General features: G+C 41.3%; 1 protein-coding gene across 2 annotated transcripts in view; it reads left to right on the top strand.

Annotated features, from left to right (window-relative positions):
* PALLD (palladin, cytoskeletal associated protein) overlaps positions 1-24928 on the top strand; it is a 270780-nt gene that overhangs the window by 70591 nt on the left and 175261 nt on the right. For both annotated transcript variants that reach the window (XM_079771702.1, XM_079771701.1), the window contains exons 8-9: positions 2217-2336; positions 4538-4880. In XM_079771702.1, coding sequence (XP_079627828.1) covers positions 2217-2336; positions 4538-4880 — 463 coding nt within the window. The remainder of the gene's footprint in view (positions 1-2216; positions 2337-4537; positions 4881-24928) is intronic.

Here is a 24928-nt window from a genome sequence, read left to right as displayed (position 1 = left end):
AGAAGTGTCAGAGATAACAGAAAATTAGTAAAATGTATATGAAAATAATATATAAATTGATTAATAAACAATAACAACATGATATAACAAAAGTAAAGATATGATATAAAAACAACAAAAACATGATATAGAAACAACAAAAACATGATATAAAAACAATGACTAATAAATTGATTAAACTTATTCTAATATCTCCCTGTACCCACATTAATAGTAAAAACACTTTCAGAGTGCTTGACTCATTTCCCTTGTGATGAAGTATTTACAACTTTAACTTTAACATCACACACTCTTCAAACTCGAGAGAAAGCAACATATAACTGACCATGTCCAAAAACGGGTTCAGGTAGGACTATTCCTACTCTGTCTAGAGTTTGTCCTTGTGATTTATTAATAGCCATCACAAATGCTGGCATCATGGGAAACTGTCTTTAAATTAATTTAAATGGAAGGCCAGTGTCAGACAGAGACAAATCAATTCTTGGAATCAGAACAACCTCTCCTTTTGCAGATCCTGTTGATACTTGAGCTTTGATTATGTTAGGTCTCAATCTTGTGATAATAAATCTAGTACCATTACAAAGATGCCATTTACTATTAAGATTTCTCAGTAGCATGATGATTGTACCTACTTTCAATTTTAATTTATGACATGGCATTCCTGAAGGAGTAATACTATTAAGAAATTTGATGGGAAAATTTTCTTTTTCGGCATCACCCGTTGAAACGATGGAATCATCACTCAAATAGGTGTGAAAATCTCCATCGAGTATATCCAAAAGTTTTTTACTTAATTTATGAATTGTGCTCATTTTTAGGACAAAGAATCACACGTTTAGATATATTTTTAATATTATAAATAGATATAATTCATGATTGACAATGACAGATCAAAACACGTGTGCAATTGGCACCAGTAAAAGCTTTATATGTATCGCGCATGCGCAAGTCAACATTTATTTTTAAATGGCCAGTGCGCATCAAATGTACCAGCCGGTTGGTCGGTCAGATGGTTGGACAGACGTATGGTCAGTCATTTAGCCTTTTATATATATAGATATAGATAAAAATTCAATTTAAAATAGTTAATAAATTCTAGGTCTGGGTTTTTAATGGTAACAGCTCACATTTACTGGCTACAAAGCATTTGCTATGTCTGGGCAGTATTGTAGGCACAATGTATTTCATATCACAAGAATAGGTAGGTAGTTGTTAGGAGTGTGGAGTCTGGAGCCTCACTTGGTTCAAATTCTGATTTTACCACATTACCTATATGACACTGGGCAAATTCGCCTAATTGTGCTTCATTTTCCAGTCTATAAAACGGGCTAATAATAAATATAACTCATAAGGTTGACATGAGAATTAAAGTCAAATTAATCTGTGTTTAAAGTGGTGACAATACTTAGTGCCTAATGAGGGCTACATAGCTGTGAGCTATTATCACAGTCATCATCATCAACCCTCACAGTAACCCTGTGATAGTTAATTTTATGAGTCAGGACTAATTATAAAACCTACAAGGTAGGTAGAACATTGACATTTGGGGAGGTTGACTAAAACCACAAAGGCAAGATGTGTACCAGGTCCCTTACTCGAGCCCTGGCAACTGGTTCCAGAGTCTGGGCTTTTCACGCTGCATAACACGGCCGCACTGTGTACCAGTAGCTTCCAGAATAATTGTCTGCAGGTCATTTACATATTATGTTCTCCCCCCCTCCCTTGTCATCATGTCAAAGAAGCTTGATTCCACCGCCCCGCCCAATTGCTTTTCCTTTGAGCAAAAGTCAGAGTCAGCTACACCCTAGTAGGAAGACCTCCCACATACAAATGACTAGGGAGGAGGACGATGGAGCTGGCAGCTCCTGAGCATCTTCCACGTGTGAAGTGCAGAGGCTCACACTTCGCAAACATCTCGTTTCACCTGAACAGATACCCCATTGCGTATATCTTATCCCCATTTTATAGATGAGGAAACCAAAGCTGATCTTGTCTGAAATCACAAAGAATGGGTCTGACTCCCAAGGCTTTTGCCACTAGGCTAAACTGAGAAATGGAGTGTAATGAGAGTCTCTTGTGAACTCTTTTGTCAAGCACTTCTTCCATAATCATTATCTAATTGGCTTGTTCATGAAAGGCAGAGAGCCTGGCTTCTTCCAAGTGACTTCACAGTGTCACTCTGATGAGGTGTGTTCTGCCCTCTTGTTCCCTTCCAGAGGAGATCTGTACCCTCGTCATCGCTGAGACTTTCCCCGAAGACGCAGGGGTCTTTACCTGCTCGGCAAGAAATGACTACGGCTCAGTAACCAGCACGGCCCAGCTGGTGGTCACCGCAGGTACGTGAGGAGTAAGCAATGGCAGGGTTCTGCCCCCAGCCCTCAGTGTGGTTTGCCACGGGGGAGAGAACTGTCCCAGGAGCAGTGCTCAGCCATTGGGAATGGGCGCTGCCACTCCCGGAGTTATCCTGAAGGTCAGTGTTTCATCAGCAAACAAAAGGCTTTGGGGGAGGGGGAGTGAAAGTGGAGATGAAAAACAAAAAGATAATGATAATGGAGCAACGGAACACCCGTGGAGCTATTTTTGCAAATCACCCATGCGGTCTTGGTCTTGGAAGCGATGGAGCTGGCCTCCTAACATGCTCATGCTAACCCCAAACCATGCTCACATCAGAAGGCCACCTGGGAATGGGAGATGCTATCACTGTTTTGAGCAGCATCAACAAGGAGAGGAGATAAATGTTCAGAAAAATTAGGGTTGAACCCACGATTGAAACTTCTGAAAAAGTAGTACAAAATACACCTGATGGAATTTGGAGAAACTGTAAGATCTCAGTTGTCAAATTTCACTGACAGTGAAATACACCTATGATATGAAAAACTACAGCAATATACTATTAAAACCAATATTCAAAAATGCCTGGGTATTTTTTAAACTCTGAAATTTACCACTAGCAAAGGCAACATGAAACAGCTTTTCCTGTAACTTGAGCTTGCTCTTTTCTGCTATTATTGATAGCTATACCATAGTTTATTTTTATTGCCTCATCTCTATTATTTATTTTACAGAAAATGTTAAAATATATCCTTGACCAGGCCTGACACAAAGTGCACATAACAGGGAGTCAGTAAATGGGTTGGTGGCTGGATGAGAGAGACATGGAGAGAGCAATGGAATGGCACTTTGATTTCTTCGGAAGCGTGGGAACTTGGTGCTAGGGGGCAGCAGAGGCACAACCAAGACTGGGTCAGGGAGCTTAGCGTGGGAATTGTTATTCCTCTTCATCTTAAGAAAAGAACTGCGGATGCTGGGGCAGAGCTGATGTGCCTGAAGATCGCTTCCCTAGAGTGCCGAAAATCCCCTCTCTGCCCTGAGTTTTGGCACCCAGTTCTGTCAACTACAGTTGAGCATCATCTTTACAATGAAGGCTCCTGAGAGGGAATTGAAAGCTAAAAAAGAAAAAATGAGGGGACATATGTAATACTCTCAACAATAAAGTTTTTTTTTAAAAAGATACAGTAATGTTTTAATAAAATGGCATAAATAAAGAAAAAAGAAAGGAAGAGAGGGAAGAAGGGAGAAAAAGAAGGAAAGGAAGGAAAAGGCTCACCTTAGTGGGAGAACAGTTGATTGAATGAGTGCTTTCAACGTGCATGGTCGGAGCTACAGAGTGGGGAAGAGCCCAGTGTTTCGATTCTGGTGGCTTGAGGACTGTCCCATCAGATGGCCACGGCCATGGTGCGGTGCTCCCACAGGATGGCCCAAACTCCAGACTCTCAAAGTCTGTGTGGTAAAACTTGGCATTTTTATCCGGGGTAGAGAGGCCAAGCATAATAAACAAATACTGCTGAGCCCTCCTCCGTTCACCTCGGGAAGCACTTTTGAGTACATTCCAGGAGCTCTGCTGGGCTCAGGGCAAAGTGAGAAATCCAACGAAGACATGATCTTACCTCAAGACACATTCAGTTTATTGAGAGTAAAGAAGAAAAAAAATGGGGGTGGAAGGTGAGGTATGGCTGTGGCATTCATTTAAAATGGAAAAAAAAAGTGATCTGTGAGGTCATAAGACATTTCCCTTAGACTCAGCGCTTTACCTAGCTTTCAATAGAATGAATCCCTCCCTATTCATTGCTTATCCCATAAAACCTTAGGGCTTGAGCTAATATTCGTAAAGCTCCGATAGGATGTTCAGTCGGATCTGTGGCTGAAATGTGAGAAGACAAAGCATTATTAGTTGATGCTGTTTCTGCTGTCATTTTTAAACTAAGTTCCGTCTTTAGCTCTGGCTTGAAATGAACAGGTAGCCGCTTTCCCCAGCTGTGGGCCCATTCAGGAAATGAAACACTAGCAGCCACCCAGACAAGCTTGGACGAACCAAGCCCTCCAGCTGGCTTCGCTTCTGCCTCAGAGGCAAGCAGCACAGCTACCTCTTCTGTAACACCAGGGTCCGAGGGATCCTCAGACCATCCAAAACAGTGTGAACATAACTGTTGAGTTAGTAGCATCGTATTATTTGTTCTCTCTCTTTCCCCTTCCTCAGCCAACGCTGAGGACTGTAGCTATGACTCCACGGGTGACTCCAACAGCGATCACTTCCAGCACTTTCCGCCTCCCCCGCCGATCTTGGAGACCAGTCCCTTTGAGTTGGCTCCAAAGAAACCAGCCGAGATCCAGCAGGTGAACAGCCCCGAGTTAGGCCGCGGCATGGCAGCCCTTCAAATGCAATTCAGTTCCGCCGAGAGGGAAACGAACGGAGTGCACCCCAGCCACGGAGTCAACGGGCTGATTAACGGCAAAGCGAACGGTAATAAATCTCCCCCAACACCAGCTGTCCTGCTTTCACCCACGAAGGAGCCTCCACCTCTGCTTGCCAAGCCGAAACTGTGAGTATTTCTGCATGTTTCGCAACACTTTCCGTACCGCCGCTAAATCGCCTCTCTGGTCAGCGAAAACGCTTTGCCCGGACTCAGCTTTGTGGCACGTTGCCCCCTTCTGCAGGCCAGCTGTCTCTGGCTGATGGGGCCTTGCTGCCAAGTGGGGGTCTTTGAAAAAAATACAAAAGATACCTAAAAATAAAGAAGGTATATGAGGAGCTCGGTGACCTCTGCCCTTTGCTAAAAAGCTATAACTGGTTCCAGCTGTAAAAATATCTGTGCTCCGTGTGGCCTTCCATTGTACAGCAAGGACGTAGCCGCTCCCCAGAGGTGATGGGCAAGGGGACCTGCTTTGAGCTCTCTATGAACGGCATTTCCAAATGTTTTTCAATGTAAGAATTGGTAAGGAAATCTGCTCTAGATAAGCACAGGAAGACGAGGGGCTGAGGATGGAAATGCATTGTACAGAACCCGGGAGGGGAATGACAGCAGGGATAGCCGGGCTTGTCAGGAAGAAGAGCGCCCTTCACAAGGCGACCTCTGAGGCTTTGGAATTCCATGAATACCAGCTCCACATTTGATTTCCACTATTTTCTTAGGATGATAAACCTTGCAGGAGCTGTTTCCATGGGCACTCCACAGCAGAGAGTTGTCATGAATGGAGCCCTTCCAGTGTCAGAGAGAGACAGAAATCAATTACCTCCAAAGGTTCTGTCGTAGCATAACAGACCTTGAATTACTGCCCTGATAGAGGTCAGTGGAAATGTCAGCGTCATATAAAATGTGTACATACTCGACGAGGTCACATTTCCTCGGGAATGAATGCGCCAGGATCGAGGAAAGCCCCTTAGATTTCCCCATGATGTCTGATGTTTTTGATTTGGGGCAGGAAAGATGACTTTAGGGATAGGAATTGTTTCTCTGTAGTCGACTCTCTTTTCTCTGTCATTGGCTCATATGTTGGAATATCCTATACATTGGTACATTGCGTTATTGTTTACCAAGTGATCTCATGATTATTAGACTAATGAAATAAATCAGCCAAATGAATACCTTAAGCTAACAAATGGGCAGACGATTTTATAAAAATGAACTTCTGGGCAATCTTGTGTTGCAGTTTCAAAAATCGGTCTATGACCACCCTGCCCTTAAGCCTGTATGCCGTCCAGGCTCGGTTTTCAGGCAGTGGGGCTACTACATTTGTATACAGTCGTGTGAAAGGTGCCAGGCGAACATTTAATACCTGTGCTCCAACTCTGCTGAGACGCTGAACAGGTAAAACGAGGTCAAATGCGGCCGCCTTAAAAGAGATATACACTCTGTAGCTTCAACCCATAAAATTAATTGCCACGGCTGACCCCTTTTATCTTTGCGTTTTGAATATGTATTTCTCGTGCTTTTAATGAAACAAGGGACCTGCTCTCCCAAAAGTGGGGGGTTGGGCGGGGGGTGGGGGGAAGGAAAGGGTGGATGTTGCTTAATGGCTGGGACTTGCCTGGACTCTTGATTAAGTGACCTGTGTCCATGGTAATGGCTGTCATAAATTAGATGTGAATCACAGGAGAGCAGTGGAGGAGCTGTTAACAGGCATTTCAGCCCTTCTTATCTCAGGAGTTTCAACAGCTGCTCAGCTTTTAGCTCTGCTTTATGGTGATGTTAGTACGCCTGGTGGGGGGCGGGGGCATGTCTGCAAAACACAGACAACAATTCTGTGGTTATTAAGAGGATGAGTAGCTTAAGCACAAGTTTGAAGAGTGACATCATGATTTGCCTATTAGATTTTCAATATAAAATAAGATACAGGAAGAACAGACTTTAGTGTTTTAAGATCTGTGTAAAGGGGTTACTTACTCTCCCCTTCACGAGGAAATGTAGAGAAAAGCAGGGCACCTAATCACAAACCTGGTAGCTTAGAAATAACAATTACTGGTACCAGTTTTTACCACTGTTTTCTTGTTTTTCCAAATCTTTAGGCGTTTAAGTATATCCTGGGAGCACCGCTTAGCGATTTGCATATTGTATGACTGCCATTTACTTGATAGAAAATCATAGGTGATGACACTTGAAAATATATATTTATTTTAATTAAAATTTTTCTTATGAATTATAGTACTTTATTGGCTTTTGTTTTCAGTACAAAGTAAATGCATCTTGATGTGACAATTTAAATAATACAGAATAACTCACTCTCTCGGCTTTTCCTCTTCCAAGCCACCCTCTTTGAGTAACTGACTTTATTGCTTTAGTCTGAAGTCTTCCACTCCTTTCTCTATTATCACGGTCTTTTCTGAAAAGTTTTGTTCATTGTTTTAACAGTTGTATCCATTGATAGAGGAATATTGTTGAATGACATCTGCCATTTATTTAGAATAGCATCTGAGTTATTGATAATCACACATCTTTTTCTTTCTTTTTATACATTGGGGGGAAATTAGATTTGGCTTCTTATGGTTGGCAATGAAAAACTTTAGGTTGCTCTAATCTTTTCTAAATAGCCTATGATTTTATTCCTCTTCCTAAAAGGAGAATGTATGACATTTTACTCATCTGAATCAGCTGTAATCAGACAAATAGGAAACAATGAGGAGGGGGCAAATAATAGGTATTAAAATATTCTCACAATAACTTAACCTGAAAATGGGTTTGATTTCTCGGATTTCTGAAAATAGATCATTTTTTACATATTTTTAAAATTTATTTTTATTGATTTCAGAGAGGAAAGAAAAGGAAGAGAGATAGAAACATCAATGATGAGAGAGAATCATTGATTTGCTGCCTCCTGCATGCCCCACACTGGGGATCGAGCCCACAACCCGGACATGTGCCCCAACCAGGAATTGAACTGTTACCTCCTGGTTCATAGGTCAACCCTCAACCACAGAGCCATGCTGGCTGGGCAAAAAAGATCATTTTTAGAAAGAAAATATTTTGCATTTTTTTCTCTCAAATAGCTCCAATACCAAAAAGAAAAGAAAAGAAAAGAAAAAGAAAAAAATCAAAGACTAAAATGAAAAGATAGAAATGTCATGAATTCTTCTAACAAGGTCTAGCCCTGATCTTCTGTTATCCAATGAAAATCTTCACCAGTGGCCTGTAACCCTCCCAGACTCCATCGGGGTCTGTCATGCCTGTCCTGAGGCTGAGTTCCTGGCTCAGTATCAAGGAGGCATCTACTTTGGTTCCTGCATCTCCAAGTGTCTTTGTCCCTGATGCTGCCCCTCAAGTATAGTCAAACATGAGGACATGGGGGCCATTTGATAAGTGTTAGTATATTAATTTTAAATTTTTCTTATGAACTATAGTACTTTGTTGGCTTTTATTTTCATTACAAAGTAAAATGCATCTTGACGTAACAATTTAAAAAATACAGGAGTAACTAAAGAAAAAGTTAACTCTTGCTGCTTCTCCTCTTTCAAGCCACCCTCTATGGGTAACCAACTTGACTGCTTTGGTCTGAGGTCTTCCACTCCCTTCTTTATTATCATGGTGTGTGTGGAATGCCTTACCACTTGCTGTGGGACCAGAAGTGCCCTTATACACTGCACAGAAAAAAAAATTCATAAGTAAGGGTTATGTATGTGACTGACACTCATAATCTCCTATTACAGTACAGAGAAAAGAAGCAACAGGTACTTCAATCAGATTTCTCATCAGGGAAAAAGAGAACGGAACACACATAAACCCAACTTGTGAACTATCTATTATATTATTTTCCTTGTTTGGAGTGCCCCAAGTAAGTCTGGTGCCTCCCACTCTCTACAAATCATACCTGAAGGTTCCAAATAATTTTTTTTTTTCTTTTTAGGGCTCAGTGTATGAATAGGAAACAAAATCCCTGCTTTTCTTAATTCCTATCAACTCATCCATACTAAGGTATTAGGGATTTTATATATCACTCAGTCCAGTTCTGGACTGACAAAGTAAAGCTACATCTTCATTGTAATAAACGATCATAAGCACAATAATAATTCCTTGTGCAAAATCAGAGACATGTTCTTGCCCTGCACTTGGGGGAGTGAGAGATGATGTGTTTAAGAGACAGAAGGGAAGGAAATAGCAGCCTGTATCACTCTCTGTATCAGTGACTTAGCTGGGCCAGGCTTGCTATATTTGGAAGTTCTTTATGGTTTCCTCCACGCTCCTCGACACACATTGAAGCACAAGTTGTTCCCTTGCTGGGAATGTTCTACTCGTAGGAATGTTCTACTACTAATGGCTGCCTCCTCCTTGCTTTCAATGCTCAGCTTAATGGCACCATCATCCCTGACCACCCAATCTAAAGCAGCCACCCACCATTCTCCAATAAATCAGCCTCTTTAATTACCACATGGCATGTCATTCTTTTTCATAGTTTCTTATTACCTGCTTGTCTGTTTGTGTATTGTTTTTCCCCATTATTATAATGAAAGCTTTTTGAGAGTGGGGACCGTGGCTGTTTTTTTCACTGCCCTTTCACCAGAACCTAGATCAGGGCCTGACGGAAGGAACGCTCAAAACATTTTGGAATGAATGAAGCAAGAGCAGATCGAGAAGGAGGAAGAGAAAGACCTCCCACATTTAGAGCAACCCCATTTGTTCTGCTTAACTTCAAACCTTCACATACCCCACCAATCCCACCGTTTTCCCACTTTACAATACTTGTAAAACCGACATTATTTATCTCATAAACAAAACGAATATGAAAGAATTAAATAAGAATCCCATGAGAGTGTGGGGGGTGACGAGGGCCTAATATATGGAGATGGAAGCAGATTTGACTTTGGGTGGTGGGCATAGTGCAATATAGAGACCCTGTGACATAGAAACCCACACCTGAAACTTATATGACCCTATTACTCAATGTCACCCCCAATAAAATTAACTTTTAAAAAGAAGGGAGGAAAAAAGAATCCCTTGGGATAGGATTACAGTGGAAAAGTTTGTCCAACCAAGTTACTTACTGTGGGAACCCTTTCAGCTCCTTCCTCATTGCTCCTCTGTTCCCATTTGATTAACATCTTGTGTGAAAACATGATGGAGAAAATGAGACATTTGGAAGGTCTAGGAGGACGTTTTCACTCTCTAGTATGTACTTGCAATGTCAGTTGGCCACAGTACAATCAAACTGTTTCAAGGTGTGTGTACTTGACATGTTAACACCCCCCTCAGAGGCCAGGCTTTTGATGAAGGGCTGAGAGCTTCTGTGCTACTCCCTTCCTGTCCTGTTTATGTTGGACGGCGGCTCACGCTCCAGTGTGTGGCTTGGTCAGTGTAACTTAGAAAGTGGAACATTTTTCCGTCCTTTAACCTCTGCTAGTAAGGGTTCAAGACTTCACTATATTACTGTTTGACATTAGAATATAAATGGTTTCCTGGGTTCTATTCTAGTAAAAACCTTACCTGGTAGATTTAAACACACATACGCACAAACACAAGGGCAAAAAGATGATAAGTCAAACTATTTGGAGCAAAATAAGTAACAAAGGTCAAAGAGATGTCATCCTTAAGCAATTGTAAAGAGGTCTTTAAATGTATGTAAACGTATTTAAAAATCTAGCACGCTTTTTATTCCCTCACTGTTAATTGAGCATCCACAAGTGTTGGGTAATGCAGGGTTCTGGAGACACAGAGGTGAACAAGACAAAAGCATTATCTTGGAATAATTTATAATCCAGCGTCCTCTAAGATCATTGTGGCAGCACTATACACATAAAATTCTGCACGCATTTTAACCTCACGCCGATTTTGTAGAAGAACGACCAATTCCTAAATTAGATTCAGTGCAATCCAATTGTCTTGTCTTCCCAATTTAATGTTTGGAAGATACGCCATTTTGCTTTTGATGCAAAAAAACTTAGGCACCAACTCCCATTTCTCATTAAATGATTTTTGTTATCTGCTGAGTCTAGTCAAATAACAAAGCAATAAAGTAGCAGTGAACGTGTAAACTGTGGAGCCAGAGGAATGTGGGCACAATCATGGACTTCATTCTGAAGCACCTGGCTGTGTGGAGATGGGCTCTTCATAAATATAATACAATGATGGCTTTGCATTAACAGTGTTGGTGTTGGATCACTTTGAACACCACCCCTCTCTGAACTGGAAAGTCCAATCAAGGCACTTCCTGAAGTATGAAACTTTTAACTAAGAAATAACATTTTGATGTATTTTTCCTCATGCTTTTTTCATGTAAATATTGGCTTTGTCACAGTGTCACATTCTTAGTTATTAGGATAACAGTGCTTTGCTATGCTGGTCTCTTGGTGAATATAATGTTTTAATTACATTTCCAGAAGAAAGTCAAGTCCTTATGTTTATGGTTAATAGTTTCATGTGGTGTCTAAAGTATAGTTGGAAATATTTGCAGATACCCTGTGTATAGTCAAAGTAGTACTCTGCCACCCATAAGAAATGCCATAGGTACATCTCAAATACTTGGTGCGGTCCATGAAAGTATATGTGATGATTCAATATTTCTTCCACATTTCCATCTCATTTTGCCTAAATAAGTATGAGAGATACTATGGTGATTACAAAGTAAGTTGAAAAGAGTAATCTCTGCTGGGAACCTTTTTATTTTTAATGGAGAAGGGGCTCAGCTCAGAAATAAAATGGAGCCACATTTGAATAATGTACCCAGAGGTAATGCTATTAATAGGATGTCAAAACATAAACAGTTTAGTGTCAAGCAAAAAAAAATATGCTTGAGACAAAATGATATATGCAGCTTAATACTAATTTTATGGGGAAAAAAGCAATAAAACACTTTAACCAACTAAAATGAGTATTAGACATTTAGAAGGAAAAAGACCAAAATGTTACCTGTAGTCTCTGAGTGGCAGAATGTTGGGCAGATTATATTTTCTTGTTAACCAGTTCTGATTTTCATTAATAATGATGATCAGCGTTATGATTACAAAGTATTATTTTAAAAGAAATAAATACTTTTGATCCTCTCTCTTTCTTCCCCCTCCTCTGTAGAATCTCAGCTCACTCTGCTCTTCATCATGGATGCTCCCTGCTCAAAATAATAGCCTCCAAGCTCCATTTTAAACATAGTTGGATGCAGAGTGCTCTCGCCTTCTCTCTCAGAGCTCCTCTCTTATCCCGGAAGCCAATGTCTTCAGGACTCCATCTGGGTTTTTAGAACCCTGCTAGAAAGCCCTCCCCAGAAAAATGCCCTGTACTTCAAAATGACGGTGTTTCAACACAAATATTCTCTTTTAACATTCCTCCACCCCCACCAACCAAAACTCCCATTTCTTCACTTTCACATCTCAGGTGTTAGGATGAAAGTGATATTGGTAAGGTAATTTTTCATTTTAAAGCCAGAAATAAACTAGATATTTACAAGGGCAATATTTAATGTATAATCTGTCCAAGGCCTTCCACAGAAAGGATGACAGCTTTCCCTTAGGAACTGTGGTGAAGGAGAAAAGATGTGGTGAAGGAAAATTGAAGTTCTGATTTAAATAATATTATCCGTAAATTGTGTGATGAAGGCATCGACCTGAGGAGGAAGGATAGTTGTAACTGTGAGGTTAAGAACAGTGAAAAAGGCTGAAGAGAAACTGTGAGAAATTATTTTTTTAAAAATACCCAGAAAGGAATGTATTTCCTAGCAATAGTGAGAACCCATTTGAAATTAGAGTGAAAATTCATATTCGATTCAGTGAATGAGCATAGGTTCAGGACTTTATTTTAGCCACGATCAGCACTCTGAAGAGAGACATAAAGGGCCTATATAGTTGGTGGTATTGGCAAGATGGAAATGCTACATAATATTTAATTTGTTGATGGTGAGAAGTATCGCTGAAATCAGCATCCTAGCAGTGTGTAGGGTCAGAGAGGAAAGCAGAGTAAGCCAGATTAGGATTTAAGGAGAAAAGAGATAGGACTCAAGAAAATGGAAGTTATACCAACAATGTAAATGACTCAGAGGGAGTGTGGGATAGGAAAATGTGAAAGGGGAACAGTAGGTGATCAAAGTGAGGATTCTTAAAATTCAAGATCTAAAGACAGAACTCCTTACAAGTGATGAAGGAACTTAAGATATCTGTTTGGGTTGGCAGTTTAGGTGAAAGCTGAGGTCACAGGAGTAGAGGAAGTGGTCAAGGATCCATCAAGTCAAGACATTAAAGGGAACATTACCATGGATGGTGGCCAAAGTTAATGGGAGGAAAGCAAATGCTAGTTACGATCAAGTCATTGAGAAAAATGAGGACATACCAAGGTTGTTGGTGACCAGCAGGGAAGAGTAATTATAGGTGGAGCACACTGACTTCAAATAGAAGCAGACATTGAGTGATGATGGCAAAAGTTTTCGAAGAGTAGCTTTGGGAAACAAAGAACATACAGAATCCTCCTTGCTCAGAGAAGATCATGACGGGTTTACTAACCTCATCAAGGAAAGTCAGATTTCAGTTAAGGACAAAAGCACTTCCAATGAGACTTTGGGGAAGTGGGAATATTGATTAGAAACAGTTAAGGAACCCCATGGATGATGAAAGGGATCTAGAAAAGGGACTCTAAGGGACAATTGATGAAGGAAGAACAGGAAGAGGGGAGAGGTTTGCATCTGAGGCAATAAGGTGTGAGAACAAGAATGTCATCCTGGGGGTCGCTTGCTATCATTTCATGAAGAGCCACTAAGATTATTCATAGTTGGAATCTGATAGAGCCATTTCCACTACAACTCATACTCCTTTCTTAGTCCCTCTTTATTTCCGTTATATTGCAGCACCATGGCACATTTTGTAGTTACTAACCTATTGAAGCAAGATCTTGAGTTGGGGTGTTATTGAACAAGGCTATTTCTATATTTGTATGTTTTGAAACAATCCTTCTCAACTAATGAATGTGTAATCCATATATGTTGACTGGCACTTCATGTCTACAACTTTCACTACTAGAGGATTTATTTCTGTATACTGCAGGCTGAAATACATTAGGTTGCCAATTTTCTACCATTGATTTTTTTATTTCCTGTGAATGTGTAAGTTTTCCATTCAAACTAATGCATCACCTAATGGTGAGAACATTTGTAGCAGGGAAGTTTATTTTAGTTGGTTTCTATTACATGTGTAAAAGCAGACTGTTCATTCTCTCAACAAACCTAAGAATGACAGTTTCCTTACTTGGCTAAAGTTGTCATTACAGACCTTATGAATAACATTGGAGTTGATGTCGTTTTTTAAAAAATCTTTTCCATATGTGCCAAGGAATTAGATATTCTTTCATTTTTGTTTTAAGAATAATGTGCATATTAAGTTAATTCAGTAAGATTTGTAGATTTTATGAAACTATGTAGATTTTCATTTCCATGGCTGAATAAATCACATATCAATTTGAGCACACAAGTTGCTCCATTATTCAAAAGGACATTATAAATTCATTGCTCTCAGAGCCTCAAACTTGGCTATACCAGTTTCATGTTTTCTGACTGGTGGTTCCTGCTAGGATAATCCTGGCTCCTCTGTTTAGCAAGGCTATTGTGAAAGTACACATTGATTGCTAAGGTTTTTGATAATGCTCAGAGGTAATGCCCTAGTAAATATGTACATTGATTTAACTTCTATATCTGTATTCCCTCTGTTTGCTAGCGTTCACTACCCCATCTCTACTCAGAAACCTTGAAAATGCATTTGCTCTGTGCCCTGCTCCATTTCACAATGTTCTTTAGGTCTGTTTCTCTTTTTTTAAATTTGAATGTAATGATGTATGTGTCCACAGTAGGCAGCGTTTGAGGGACTCCAGCTGTGAGGCTCCTGAAATGAAGCTAGTAAAACCAATGCATCACTCCAATACTACCCAAATATTTTTACTTCGCTTTATTTGTCAGGAACCAAAAAGAGTAGGTGCAGCTATCTGGTACTCCTTTTCCTCAAAGGAGTTTATAAATAGGTCACATATAGGTAATTATATGCCTCAGCTATAATTTCAAGCTTGCTGCTTTTCTAGTAATTGCCATTAAATGTGAAGGTTGTGAAAGATTTCTGGAAAGACCACAAATATTTTCCCGTCCTTGTTTCTTTTTTTGTTGAAATAGTTCATGCGCCATCTGGTTTCAAGGATGTATCATTATGTGCAATAATGTCTTCTGTAGCAGGGGGGGGCGGGGAGGGGGGAAGCCATAAAAGACGGCCTAAGTGCAATGCAGAGCAATGTAAAAATATCTCTTGTTCTCCATAGTTTCAAAAATAGAGCTTGTAGCTTGGACCTCCAATGAGGTTTAGCTAGAGGAGGGGGAGGTTGGAGGTAAATTTCTTGCTCCAGGTGGTGGTTTTCATGTCTGGTGCCCTCTTTGCCTTCATAGCCTTTGCTTTCTTCAGAGGTTTTTTTAAATGGGAAGTGTTTACATTTGTTTGTATTGCATCACAAAGCTAGCCTCCACACATAGGCGAGGACTGTTCTTGATGCAGCATTCTAGAATCACAGCAATCTGGCCAGTGTGGCTCAGTGGTTGAGCGTTGGCCTATGAACCAGGAGGTCATGGTTCGATTCCCAGTCAGGGCATATGCCCAGTTTGAGGGTTTGTGAGGCATGCAGGAGGCCACCAATCAATGATTCTCTCTCATCATTGATGTCTCTCTCTCTCTCTCTCTCTCCCTCCCTCCCTCCCTCCCTCCCTCCCTCCCTCCCTCTCCCTTCCTCTCTGAAATCAATAAAAATATATTTTTTTTAAAAAAATTAGAGTCACAGCAAAGTTCACTTCATGTTGGAATTAATTATTCTACCTCTAAAAGCAGAATTATATTTGGTTTTGTCATTACTCAAACTCTCTGATATTAAACAGCTGCCTTACTGGAAAGAACTATAATAAAGACTTTTGTTTTTACCAAAAATTGGCAGAGAGGTTTCTAAAAGCAATTGGATGGCTCCTGAATGTTCTGTTACTTGAAAAGTTGATTTACACAGAGAACCGTCATCCCCGTTTGCATTTTGTGTTTTGCTTTATAACAAGGGGAACAAAAACTGCCTTTATGAAATGAAGTTCTGTTTTATACTCTTGGTGCTAGAAGTAAGCAATCTAAGTAAACTGGAATTCTTACTAAAAGTGGAAGCAAAATGGAATGAGGAAGGGACATATTGTACATGTTGTCTATGCTCTTGGTCCTTTTAGTCAGGACAAAGGAGGACACAAGCTGAACTGGATTCTAGAGTTGCACTTGGTGCTACACCATGCTTTTGCTTGGCTCTGATGCTTCATCTAATCAGCTCTCTCCTCCTACGGGAGCATCTTGGAAGATGAAATGCAGGGCAGGCCTCGGCCTGGATCCAGCTCGGGCCCCAAACATGTAAGTCTGGACTTGGGTAAAATGAGGAGGATGCCAGGGGTCCATGCCAGCCAGGAGGGATTAAAGACATCTGTCAATGTGGTGTGCTCTTGGGAGGCCATCCTGCAAGGCCAAGTCTATGTCATGGGGCCGAGAAGGAGGTTGGCCTGTTAGATTGCCATTTTCTTAAGAGCTTGAACTCTGAAAAGTGACCAAAAGTTATGCCAACTTTGTGGATGTGTAGAGATGGATAAATTAAAATTTTGAATTATCCCTTTCTCCCAGATCCTTATCAGACTGAATTGTACACACTGAGTAGTCTAGAATAAGTTAAATTCACATGATATGAGAGAATAACCATGCTTTTCTTGCTAACTGCATTCCACGTGGTTATAAGCAATCTGTCATCTATAAATCCCAGGTCAATAGGTCATTTTTCCCTCCTAGTGTCAAATTTCCCGCTGGGTCTATTTTCACATAAAATTTATAAGTATCAGCGGCTCTTATTCTAGGAAACAAACTGTTTATTTCTGGGTTCAGGTTGAATTTAGCATGTACTTCCGTATATTCTTGAGAGGTGAAAAAGGATTATCATGGAATTTACAGAAACTGAAAAACCACTACACACAGTCATAAGCCAAGAGCCCTCACCTTGCTCCAGCACTCCCGCCTGACCAAGGCAAGGAATGGGTTGGGTGTTTTATTCTAATGGGAGTAGTGATTGTCATCTTGCACTTAGCGTAAGTAGACAGGATGGACATTTTCTCCTTCTGAAAGTTTTATTGCTGTTTATATAACTTAGACATGTTTCACATCCGTGTGGCATTTTAAAACAAGGAATTACTTAAGCCACACACACACACACAAGTTATTTCAGAGACTTTGTACAAGCATAAGTAATCAGTATTGATTATGGAACTATTTAGAAAATGGTGCCGTGGTACATTGACTCTTATTTTCCCACTCATGAATTTCTGTTACACTAAACTCTGTATATCTTTGTCGGGTTTCATTGGGGCCAGCAGTGCAGCTAGTCAGCATCTTCATAATTTTCTTAAACATTGTTTTTCTCATGACACTTTCCTGCTGTGCAAGCAGTGCCCCTAAAATGCAGGAGCCCTCCCTCGCTGTGTCCCCCACATTCTGCTCCATTCTCAGCAGGCTGCTCTCTGGGCTTAGTGCACAGCTGTTTCCCTAGGACTTCCCTTCTCCATCCAAAAAGTGCCTCTCACTTTTTTTATCCTCGTTCCCCTGATTTCTAAATGCCATGTATTTGCTTTTTTGTTTTACTCTCTCATTTGCCAAAAGCACGCCTTCCAGTACCTTTCAAAGAAGGAGCACAGGATAGACTGTTTCTAGACCCTACTTGTCTGAAAAAATGTCTTTATTCTATCCTCACACTGAATCAACAGTTTGGCTGGATTTGGAATTACAGGCTTGTCCTAAGAAGTTTGAAGGAATTGCTTCAGATTCTTCTGGTTTCTAATGTTATTGTAAAGGAGTCCAATGGCTATCTGGTTTCTGGCCCTTTGCATATGACCTAATTTTTTTTTTCATTCTGAAAATATGCAGAATATTTTCTTTATCCCCAGTGTTCTGAGATTGCATGATATGTATTATTTTCAGACATTGTAGAAGATAGGTATTTAGTAGGCTCTTTCAATCTAAAAACTCATGGGTATATATTCTGGGAAATTTATCTCCATTGCCTCTGTTCTCTCTGTCTGAAATTTGTGTTGTTATGAGGTTGGAACTCCTACCTGATGTTCTGATTTTCTTTTCTTGCCTATTTTTGTTGTGCTTTCTGTAAACCCCATCACCTTTGTCTTCCAAACATTCTTCTGTCATATTTTTCATTTTCCAAGGCTTCTTTCTCATTCCCCAAAATTTGTATGGCATTCTATTCTGTATCATGAATGCAGTAATGTCCTTTATCTCTTTACAGATATTAATCATTGGAGGGTTTTTTTAGTGAGGTTGTTATTGTTCTAATTTAGCTCTGTTTCCCCTTTCCCTGCATTTTCTCTATTCTTTCAAGTTCCTTTTTTTCTTTGTATTTATTTGGGCTAAATACTATGTTTTAGTTGCTTTTATAAAATTCTCATGACCTCTGGCACCAGAAACTTGACTGAAAACTTAAGTCACACACACACAAGAGATTTGTCAGCTAGTAGGTGTCACCCTACGATTAAACAAGGACCCCCAAGTGCTAGCATCTACAGGTGTTTCTTCAGGTTACCTTTTTCATGAAAGATATTTAGTCTGCATTCTTGGGTGAGGGTAGACAGGGCAGATACAAGCTGGGCAGACAGCATTTGGGAGCTGAGCAGGGGGAAGGGGCTGGCTTTTACCATTGAGTAGATACATTCATTTAATTCCTCATCCCCATTTTCAGCCTCTTCCCTTGCACCTTCATTCTGCTGTACCAGGACTTTCTGGATCTGAAACTTTCCTGGCTCTACATCTCCATAAGAAAAGCTTCCTGCCCTAACCCGTTTGGCTCAGTGGATAGAGTGTCGGCCTGCGGACTGCAGGGTCCCGGGTTCGATTCCGGTCAAGGGCATGTACCTTAGTTGCGGGCACATCCCCAGGTGGGGGCATGCAGGAGGCAGCTGATGGATGTTTCTCTCTCATTGATGTTTCTAGCTCTCTCTCCCTCTCCCTTCCTCTCTGTAAGAAAATCAATAAAATATCTTTAAAAAAAAAAAAAAGAAAGAAAGAAAGAAAAGCTTCCTGTCCCTGAGGTAGAAGAGAAATGGTTGACTAGCTAGCTACCAAGGTTGACCTCCTACAAACCTTCAACCAGTGCTCTCCTATTCAGCCTTATGCCTCTCCCCCAAGTTCAGAGGAATCTAGTGGTCAAGTTTTTAGTTGCTCAAATTAGCTTCCTTCTTGCTGCCTTCACCTCCGGTAGGCACTTGGGTTTCCACTTTCCTCTCCTGCCATCAGTGACAACTCATCATTCACTGTTTATTCTAACACATATACAGTTTTCCCTCCTTTACTCTCATTTTGTTGTTGTTGTTTTTAGGACTTAAGGAAGGAGCAAGAATAAATGTATCCATTCAATCCACCATGTTTAAGTAAATACTAATTTGTGACTTTAGAGTTTGTTTTTAAAGGAAGGTGATTTCCAGCGTAAGAGGACAGTGATGGAATCTCTGCTAGCCCCAATCGAGGTGAACTTGGATACACTCCTCAATACCCCGAAGTTTCAGCTGCTGCTTCAGTAAAAGGGAATCATGACAGTATCTACTCCCAGGACTGTGGTCACGTGAAATAGTGTGCTAGCGCAGAGCATGCCTCAGGACAAGTGCTCAGCTGATGCTGCTTAGCGTTGCTTTTGTTATTATTAAGAGAATGTTAACAGTACACCCTGAGCTGCTTGACTACCCATGCAGAAAGGTTCTGAAATAAGCAACTTGCAAAACTTGCCAAATACAAGTGAACTCTTCCCATGTTCGTCTTCTCTTTTTCTTTCTCTACCTCAAAAAGGTAGTAAGGAAAAAATATATTATTTATAGAAAATCACTGACCACTTGGGAGAAGCTTTTGTTTTCATTCAAATCACCCTCTTGTTCCTGGAAATTACACATGGGAACTCTTGTGAGTTGAGTATCAGAAATGGGAGTAGTGCTGATGATGGGCTAAGATGTTAGGCTACAAAATGTTAGATAGCGTGTTCTTTTGGGCAAGGTTATATGTGTAATCATGCAGAAAACTATTAACAGACCCGTGAGGGGAGCATTTTTGAGACGGGTTATACACTGATGCTAAAGGCTGAAAAAATTCATACTTGTCTAATTTTTTGCTTTGAAAAAACACACAAAGCATTTTGTTTTAATAGCCAACTGAGGTGCCATTAGGGAGATGTTTTTAAATTCCCCAGGGCCTATATACAGCTTTTCCTGTAACAAAAAAAAAAAAAAACACAGGAAAACAATATTTTACTCCTACACAATCAGCATACCCACTGAGTTCAAAAGATGGGTCAAAACAATTATGCACTCTTCTCAGTAACAGACAAACCATCCTTTCCATAAAGGCCATCAAGAAGCCCTCCTGTTCCCTTTCTGACTGTCCTTGCTCCCTGCCCCCCTCTCCCCTCCCTGACTGTCCCTGTACCCTGCCCTCCTCTCCCCTCCCTGACTGTCCTTGCTCCCTGCCCCCCTCTCCCCTCCCTGACTGTCCCTGTACCCTGCCTTCCTCTCCCCTCCCTGACTGTCCTTGCTCCCTGCACCCCTCTCCCCTCCCTGACTGTCCTTGTACCCTGCCTTCCTCTCCCCTCCCTGACTGTCCTTGCTCCCTGCACCCCTCTCCCCTCCCTGACTGTCCCTGTACCCTGCCTTCCTCTCCCCTCCCTGACTGTCCTTGCTCCCTGCCCCCCTCTCCCCTCCCTGACTGTCCTTGCTCCCTGCCCCCCTCTCCCCTCCCTGACTGTCCCTGTACCCTGCCCTCCTCTCCCCTCCCTGACTGTCCTTGCTCCCTGCCCCCTTCTCCCCTCCCTGACTGTCCCTGTACCCTGCCCTCCTCTCCCCTCCCTGACTGTCCTTGCTCCCTGCCCCCCTCTCCCCTCCCTGACTGTCCCTGTACCCTGCCCTCATCTCCCCTCCCTGACTGTCCTTGCTCCCTGCCCCCCCCCCCCGCTCACTCCATCAGTTCATTTAGTACTCCCCCCAGACCTATTTCCCCCAAGGCTGCCAGATAGAAAGAGGGAGGGTATTTAGAAGAGGTTCTTCATTTTCCTGGGAGAACAGCTATAGGAAAGACGACCTCGATCTTACTCATATTAACCACCCATTATAGTCAAATTAAAATGCATTGTTACGTTGACCAAGTCTGTCTCTTTTCTTCATCTAATCCTTTCATTTCTTTTATATTGTGACTAGATTGAGTACTGTTGCTTTGGGTTCTTCTAGTAAACTGCTTCATTGTATATACAATCAAGAATCATGTTGGGGAAAACCATGTGAAGGGTGCTTTAGCCTTATTTCGGTTTTTGTTTTTTGGATGGGAACAATAGGTTTCAGCTTTGGGTCTCTGTCCCTATGGTTTCTGGAAGTGTCTCTTTTGGGAAAGTGGGGATTAAATGCATCGTTTTTGATTCTGACTTTCTCTTTTCCTGTTCCTCTACCTCCCACATTCACAAATTGCTCTTGTTACCACTATGTGAAAAGTAAAGTTACTTCTGCTAATAGCTGGACATTCTACTGACATTCCATGGGTTAACCCAAACTTGACCAAATGCAGATAGCAAAGAAAGACCTATAAACTTTCTAATGACATGGTACCAGTGGAATGAGTTCTGCTATGGAAAGTTTGCCTCTAATCACATTTTAATTCGACTCCTTTCATTGTCCCAATTTTTTCCCTTCTCAAAAATGGCATCATTTGTGAGTACAAAATATTTGCCTTAATAAACATACCCCTTAATTTTGCTATATATACATACCTAGGCAAAACACACACATACACGCATGCGCACGCGCGCGCGCGCACACACACAGAGGCTATGTGTGTTGGCAGCCCAGGCCTGTGTCGGGAGCTCAGAGATATCAGGGTGCATTTGGAATCTCTTGGAATCTCATGACTTTCCCTTCATGGTGAGAAAAGGACTGCAGCCACTCACATACCAAGTCCTCACGCCAGTCTCCAGAACAGGAAGGAAGGGGCAGAGGCAAGGTTTTGTGAGGCACTGTTTATTTTATTCTAAAGAAAATCGCTTCCAGCAGACTTTCCCTTAAGTGTCATTGACCACAACTGTGTCTTGGGTCCATTTTTAGTTCCAAGAAAGGATGGGAAAGTGAGTATCTGGCAAGAGGGAGTGGGATCACATGCCTGGCTGAAACCAGTCATAACATTCTTGGGGCTTGCAGAGAGCCCAATGTGTAAGGGATCTCCATCCATTATCCGGAAAAAAGTCAGAATCCAACCTAGGTGGAGCAGGATGGCTGTTAGGAGACTAACACACCGTAGAATAGCATCTGCCAAGACATGTTTTAAAGTATTCACAAACATTGGCCCTCGAGTTCATTCTTTCAATTACTAGTGACCTCCGTGTCAAAGATGTGCTGAAAATTGTGATGAAGAGACAGGGAGAGAAAAGCAGACCATTAGAAGAAATAGCAGCGGGGGGAGGTGAATGGTTACTAATATGAAGTGGGAAATGTTCCAAGACAGAAAAGAATGAGCTTAACCTGATTGTGTATAACAGTGAAGAGGATGTGTCTGTGCGTATTCTTCTAAAACTTAATTTCTTCAAAAGGCAACTTTAGCCGAAACCGGTTTGGCTCAGTGGATAGAGCGTCGGCCTGCAGACTCAAGGGTCCCAGGTTCAATTCCGGTCAAGGGCATGTACCTTGGTTGCGGGCACATCCCCAGTAGGTGGTGTGCAAGAGGCAGCTGATCGATGTTTCTCTCTCATCGATGTTTCTAACTCTCTATCCCTCTCTCTTCCTCTCTGTAAAAAATCAATAAAATATATTTTTTTTAAAAAAAGGCAACTTTAGGCCCTGGCTAGGTGGGTCAGTTGGTTGGAACATCATCCCATGCATTGAAAGGTTGCAGGTTCCATTCCAGGTCAGGGCACGTACCTAGGTTTCAGATTTGATCCCTGGTCGGGGTGCATATGGGAGGCAACTGATCAATGTTTCTCTCTCACTTTGATATCTCTCTCTCCCTCTCTGCCCCCACCCCTTCCTCTCTATATATAAAAAAATATATATCAGTAAAAACATATCCTCAGGTGAAGATTTTTTTTTAAAGTCAACTTTAGGTACCTTTTAGAGCACAACTGGAATATGCAAAGTGATAACCATGTGTGCCATATTAGCTCCATAAGATTTTATACATGCAAAGTAGAATGCTAGTGTTTGTTACCTTCTCTTTTAAACACCCAGGCTTAATCTGACCTATAAAATGAAGGGGGCTAAAACACTGGGTGTGCTTATCAATATTCCTCAAAATAGTGGAACGGAGGCTAATTAACAAGATGCTCAAACCTCTAAGATAACTCAGAGATTGTTGATTTAAACCTCTTTGGGGTCTTCCTTTCTTACGATTTGTATGCAGTAACTATATTTTTGAGCGCCAGATGGAGAAGACATCTGTAGAGTGAGAAACTGAAGAAAACACACTTGCGAGATTAAGGCAAATTAAAAGAAAATTGTTGGCTGTATGAGCAACAAGGAGTTTGGAAAAGATGTTCTCTATGTACATGTTCACTTTACTTAATGGATCACACAATGGAAGGTGCCAATTTTTTTTTTCTAAGACAATTTTCTTTGTGAACAAGGTGCCCGCAGTAAAATGAAAGCACATGACTTTGTTTTCCCTCAACTCTTTTCTTTATTCTTTAGTGAGATTCTGGTTGTGTCCACTAACGTGGGACAGTTTTGTCAATCCCTAAATATATACCTAGCTTTACAAAGAACCTATTTGGTAGAACTCTTTGTTCCCCGTGTCTGTAATGACCTCTCAGTCATAAAACAGAGGAAGACCATGTTAGAGAAAGAAGGGATAACTCAGCACATACTCCTAACCCTTCAAAAGAGCATAGGCTTTTGGAAGTTGGGTAGTCTCGCTTCAAAGAGCAAGAACTGCATGATTTTCTGAGAGGCTGTGGCAGTGGTTTCAGGCTGAACATAGCACGCCAACTAGAGACAGCAGCAGCTGTGTGGCTCGTCTGTTGCCCAGTGCATTTCCTGGGCTATGAAGTCGACTCGGAGGGGTGGCGTCAGTGAATTCCAGGCATGGAAAGAATCTGACCACTCTTTTTCATTTTGAAACCGCATTACCTTTGTCCTGTTCCGCAACGTTCAAGGCCATTTCACGTTGCATTTTTCATTGATTTGTGGCCAGAAACGGACTTGGAAAAGGAGAACTTAAAGTGTGTTCTTAGTCAGGGTTTGGAATCAATTATGCTTCCAGAGTCATTTTCTGTAACGAAGATCTCAAAAGACCCGCGCGTAGAACAATGACATGACCCTGGGCCGGGCAGGGGTGATGCTTCAGGAATGCGAGCTGACGGAGGGAGCCTCTGCGGAAGACAGAGTACAGGCATGGAACGTGAACGTGGACGTACCATGAACAGTCCACATGTTTAGTCATTTTAATCTTGTTTCTTTTATAGGAGTTCTCGCTAGCTTTCCGTTCAGACTGCCCCCACCCTGGGGTAGGCCTGGGTATCTCATTTCCAAGTAGAACCACAACATCCAAGCTGACCTTTCTCTCCAGTTTCTCCCCATGTTAATCCTTCTTAACCCCACATGTTCACACCTACTCTAATAGCAAATCAATTCCTCTAGTTTCTTTCTTTTTTTTTTTAATACTCACTTGAGGATATTTTTCCATTGACTTTTAGAGAGAATTGAAGAGAGAGGGAAAGACAGAGAGAAGTATCGATGTGAGAGAAACAAACCAATTGGTTGCCTCCTACATGAGCCCTGACTGGGGACTAGGCCAGGGAGGAGCCTGCAACCAAGATATGTGCCCTTGACCAGAATCAAACCCAGGGCCCTTCAGTCCGCAGGCAGATACTCTATCCACTGAGCCAAACTGGCTAGGGCTCCTTTAGTTTCCATCATTTTACTTTTATATGTGCATAATACTTAGAGTATTACAAGTTGCAAATGACAACATTAATAAGTATAATCGTTATTGAGCAGAGATTTTAAATTATAATACTTGCTTAGAAAACAAGTAGAAGACTTTCAAGCATAAAGTCCTAGACAGGGAAAATGGCCCATTTTGAAGATAATTAATATATAAGCTTCAGGTCTCCCCACCACACACATGAAAGGC

The sequence above is a fragment of the Cnephaeus nilssonii genome (genome assembly GCF_951640355.1).
Source record: "Cnephaeus nilssonii genome assembly, chromosome: 5".
Lineage (NCBI taxonomy): Eukaryota > Metazoa > Chordata > Mammalia > Chiroptera > Vespertilionidae > Cnephaeus > Cnephaeus nilssonii.
The sequence above is the reverse complement of the archived record's forward strand: the minus strand, read 5'-3'. Positions and strand labels throughout refer to the sequence as shown.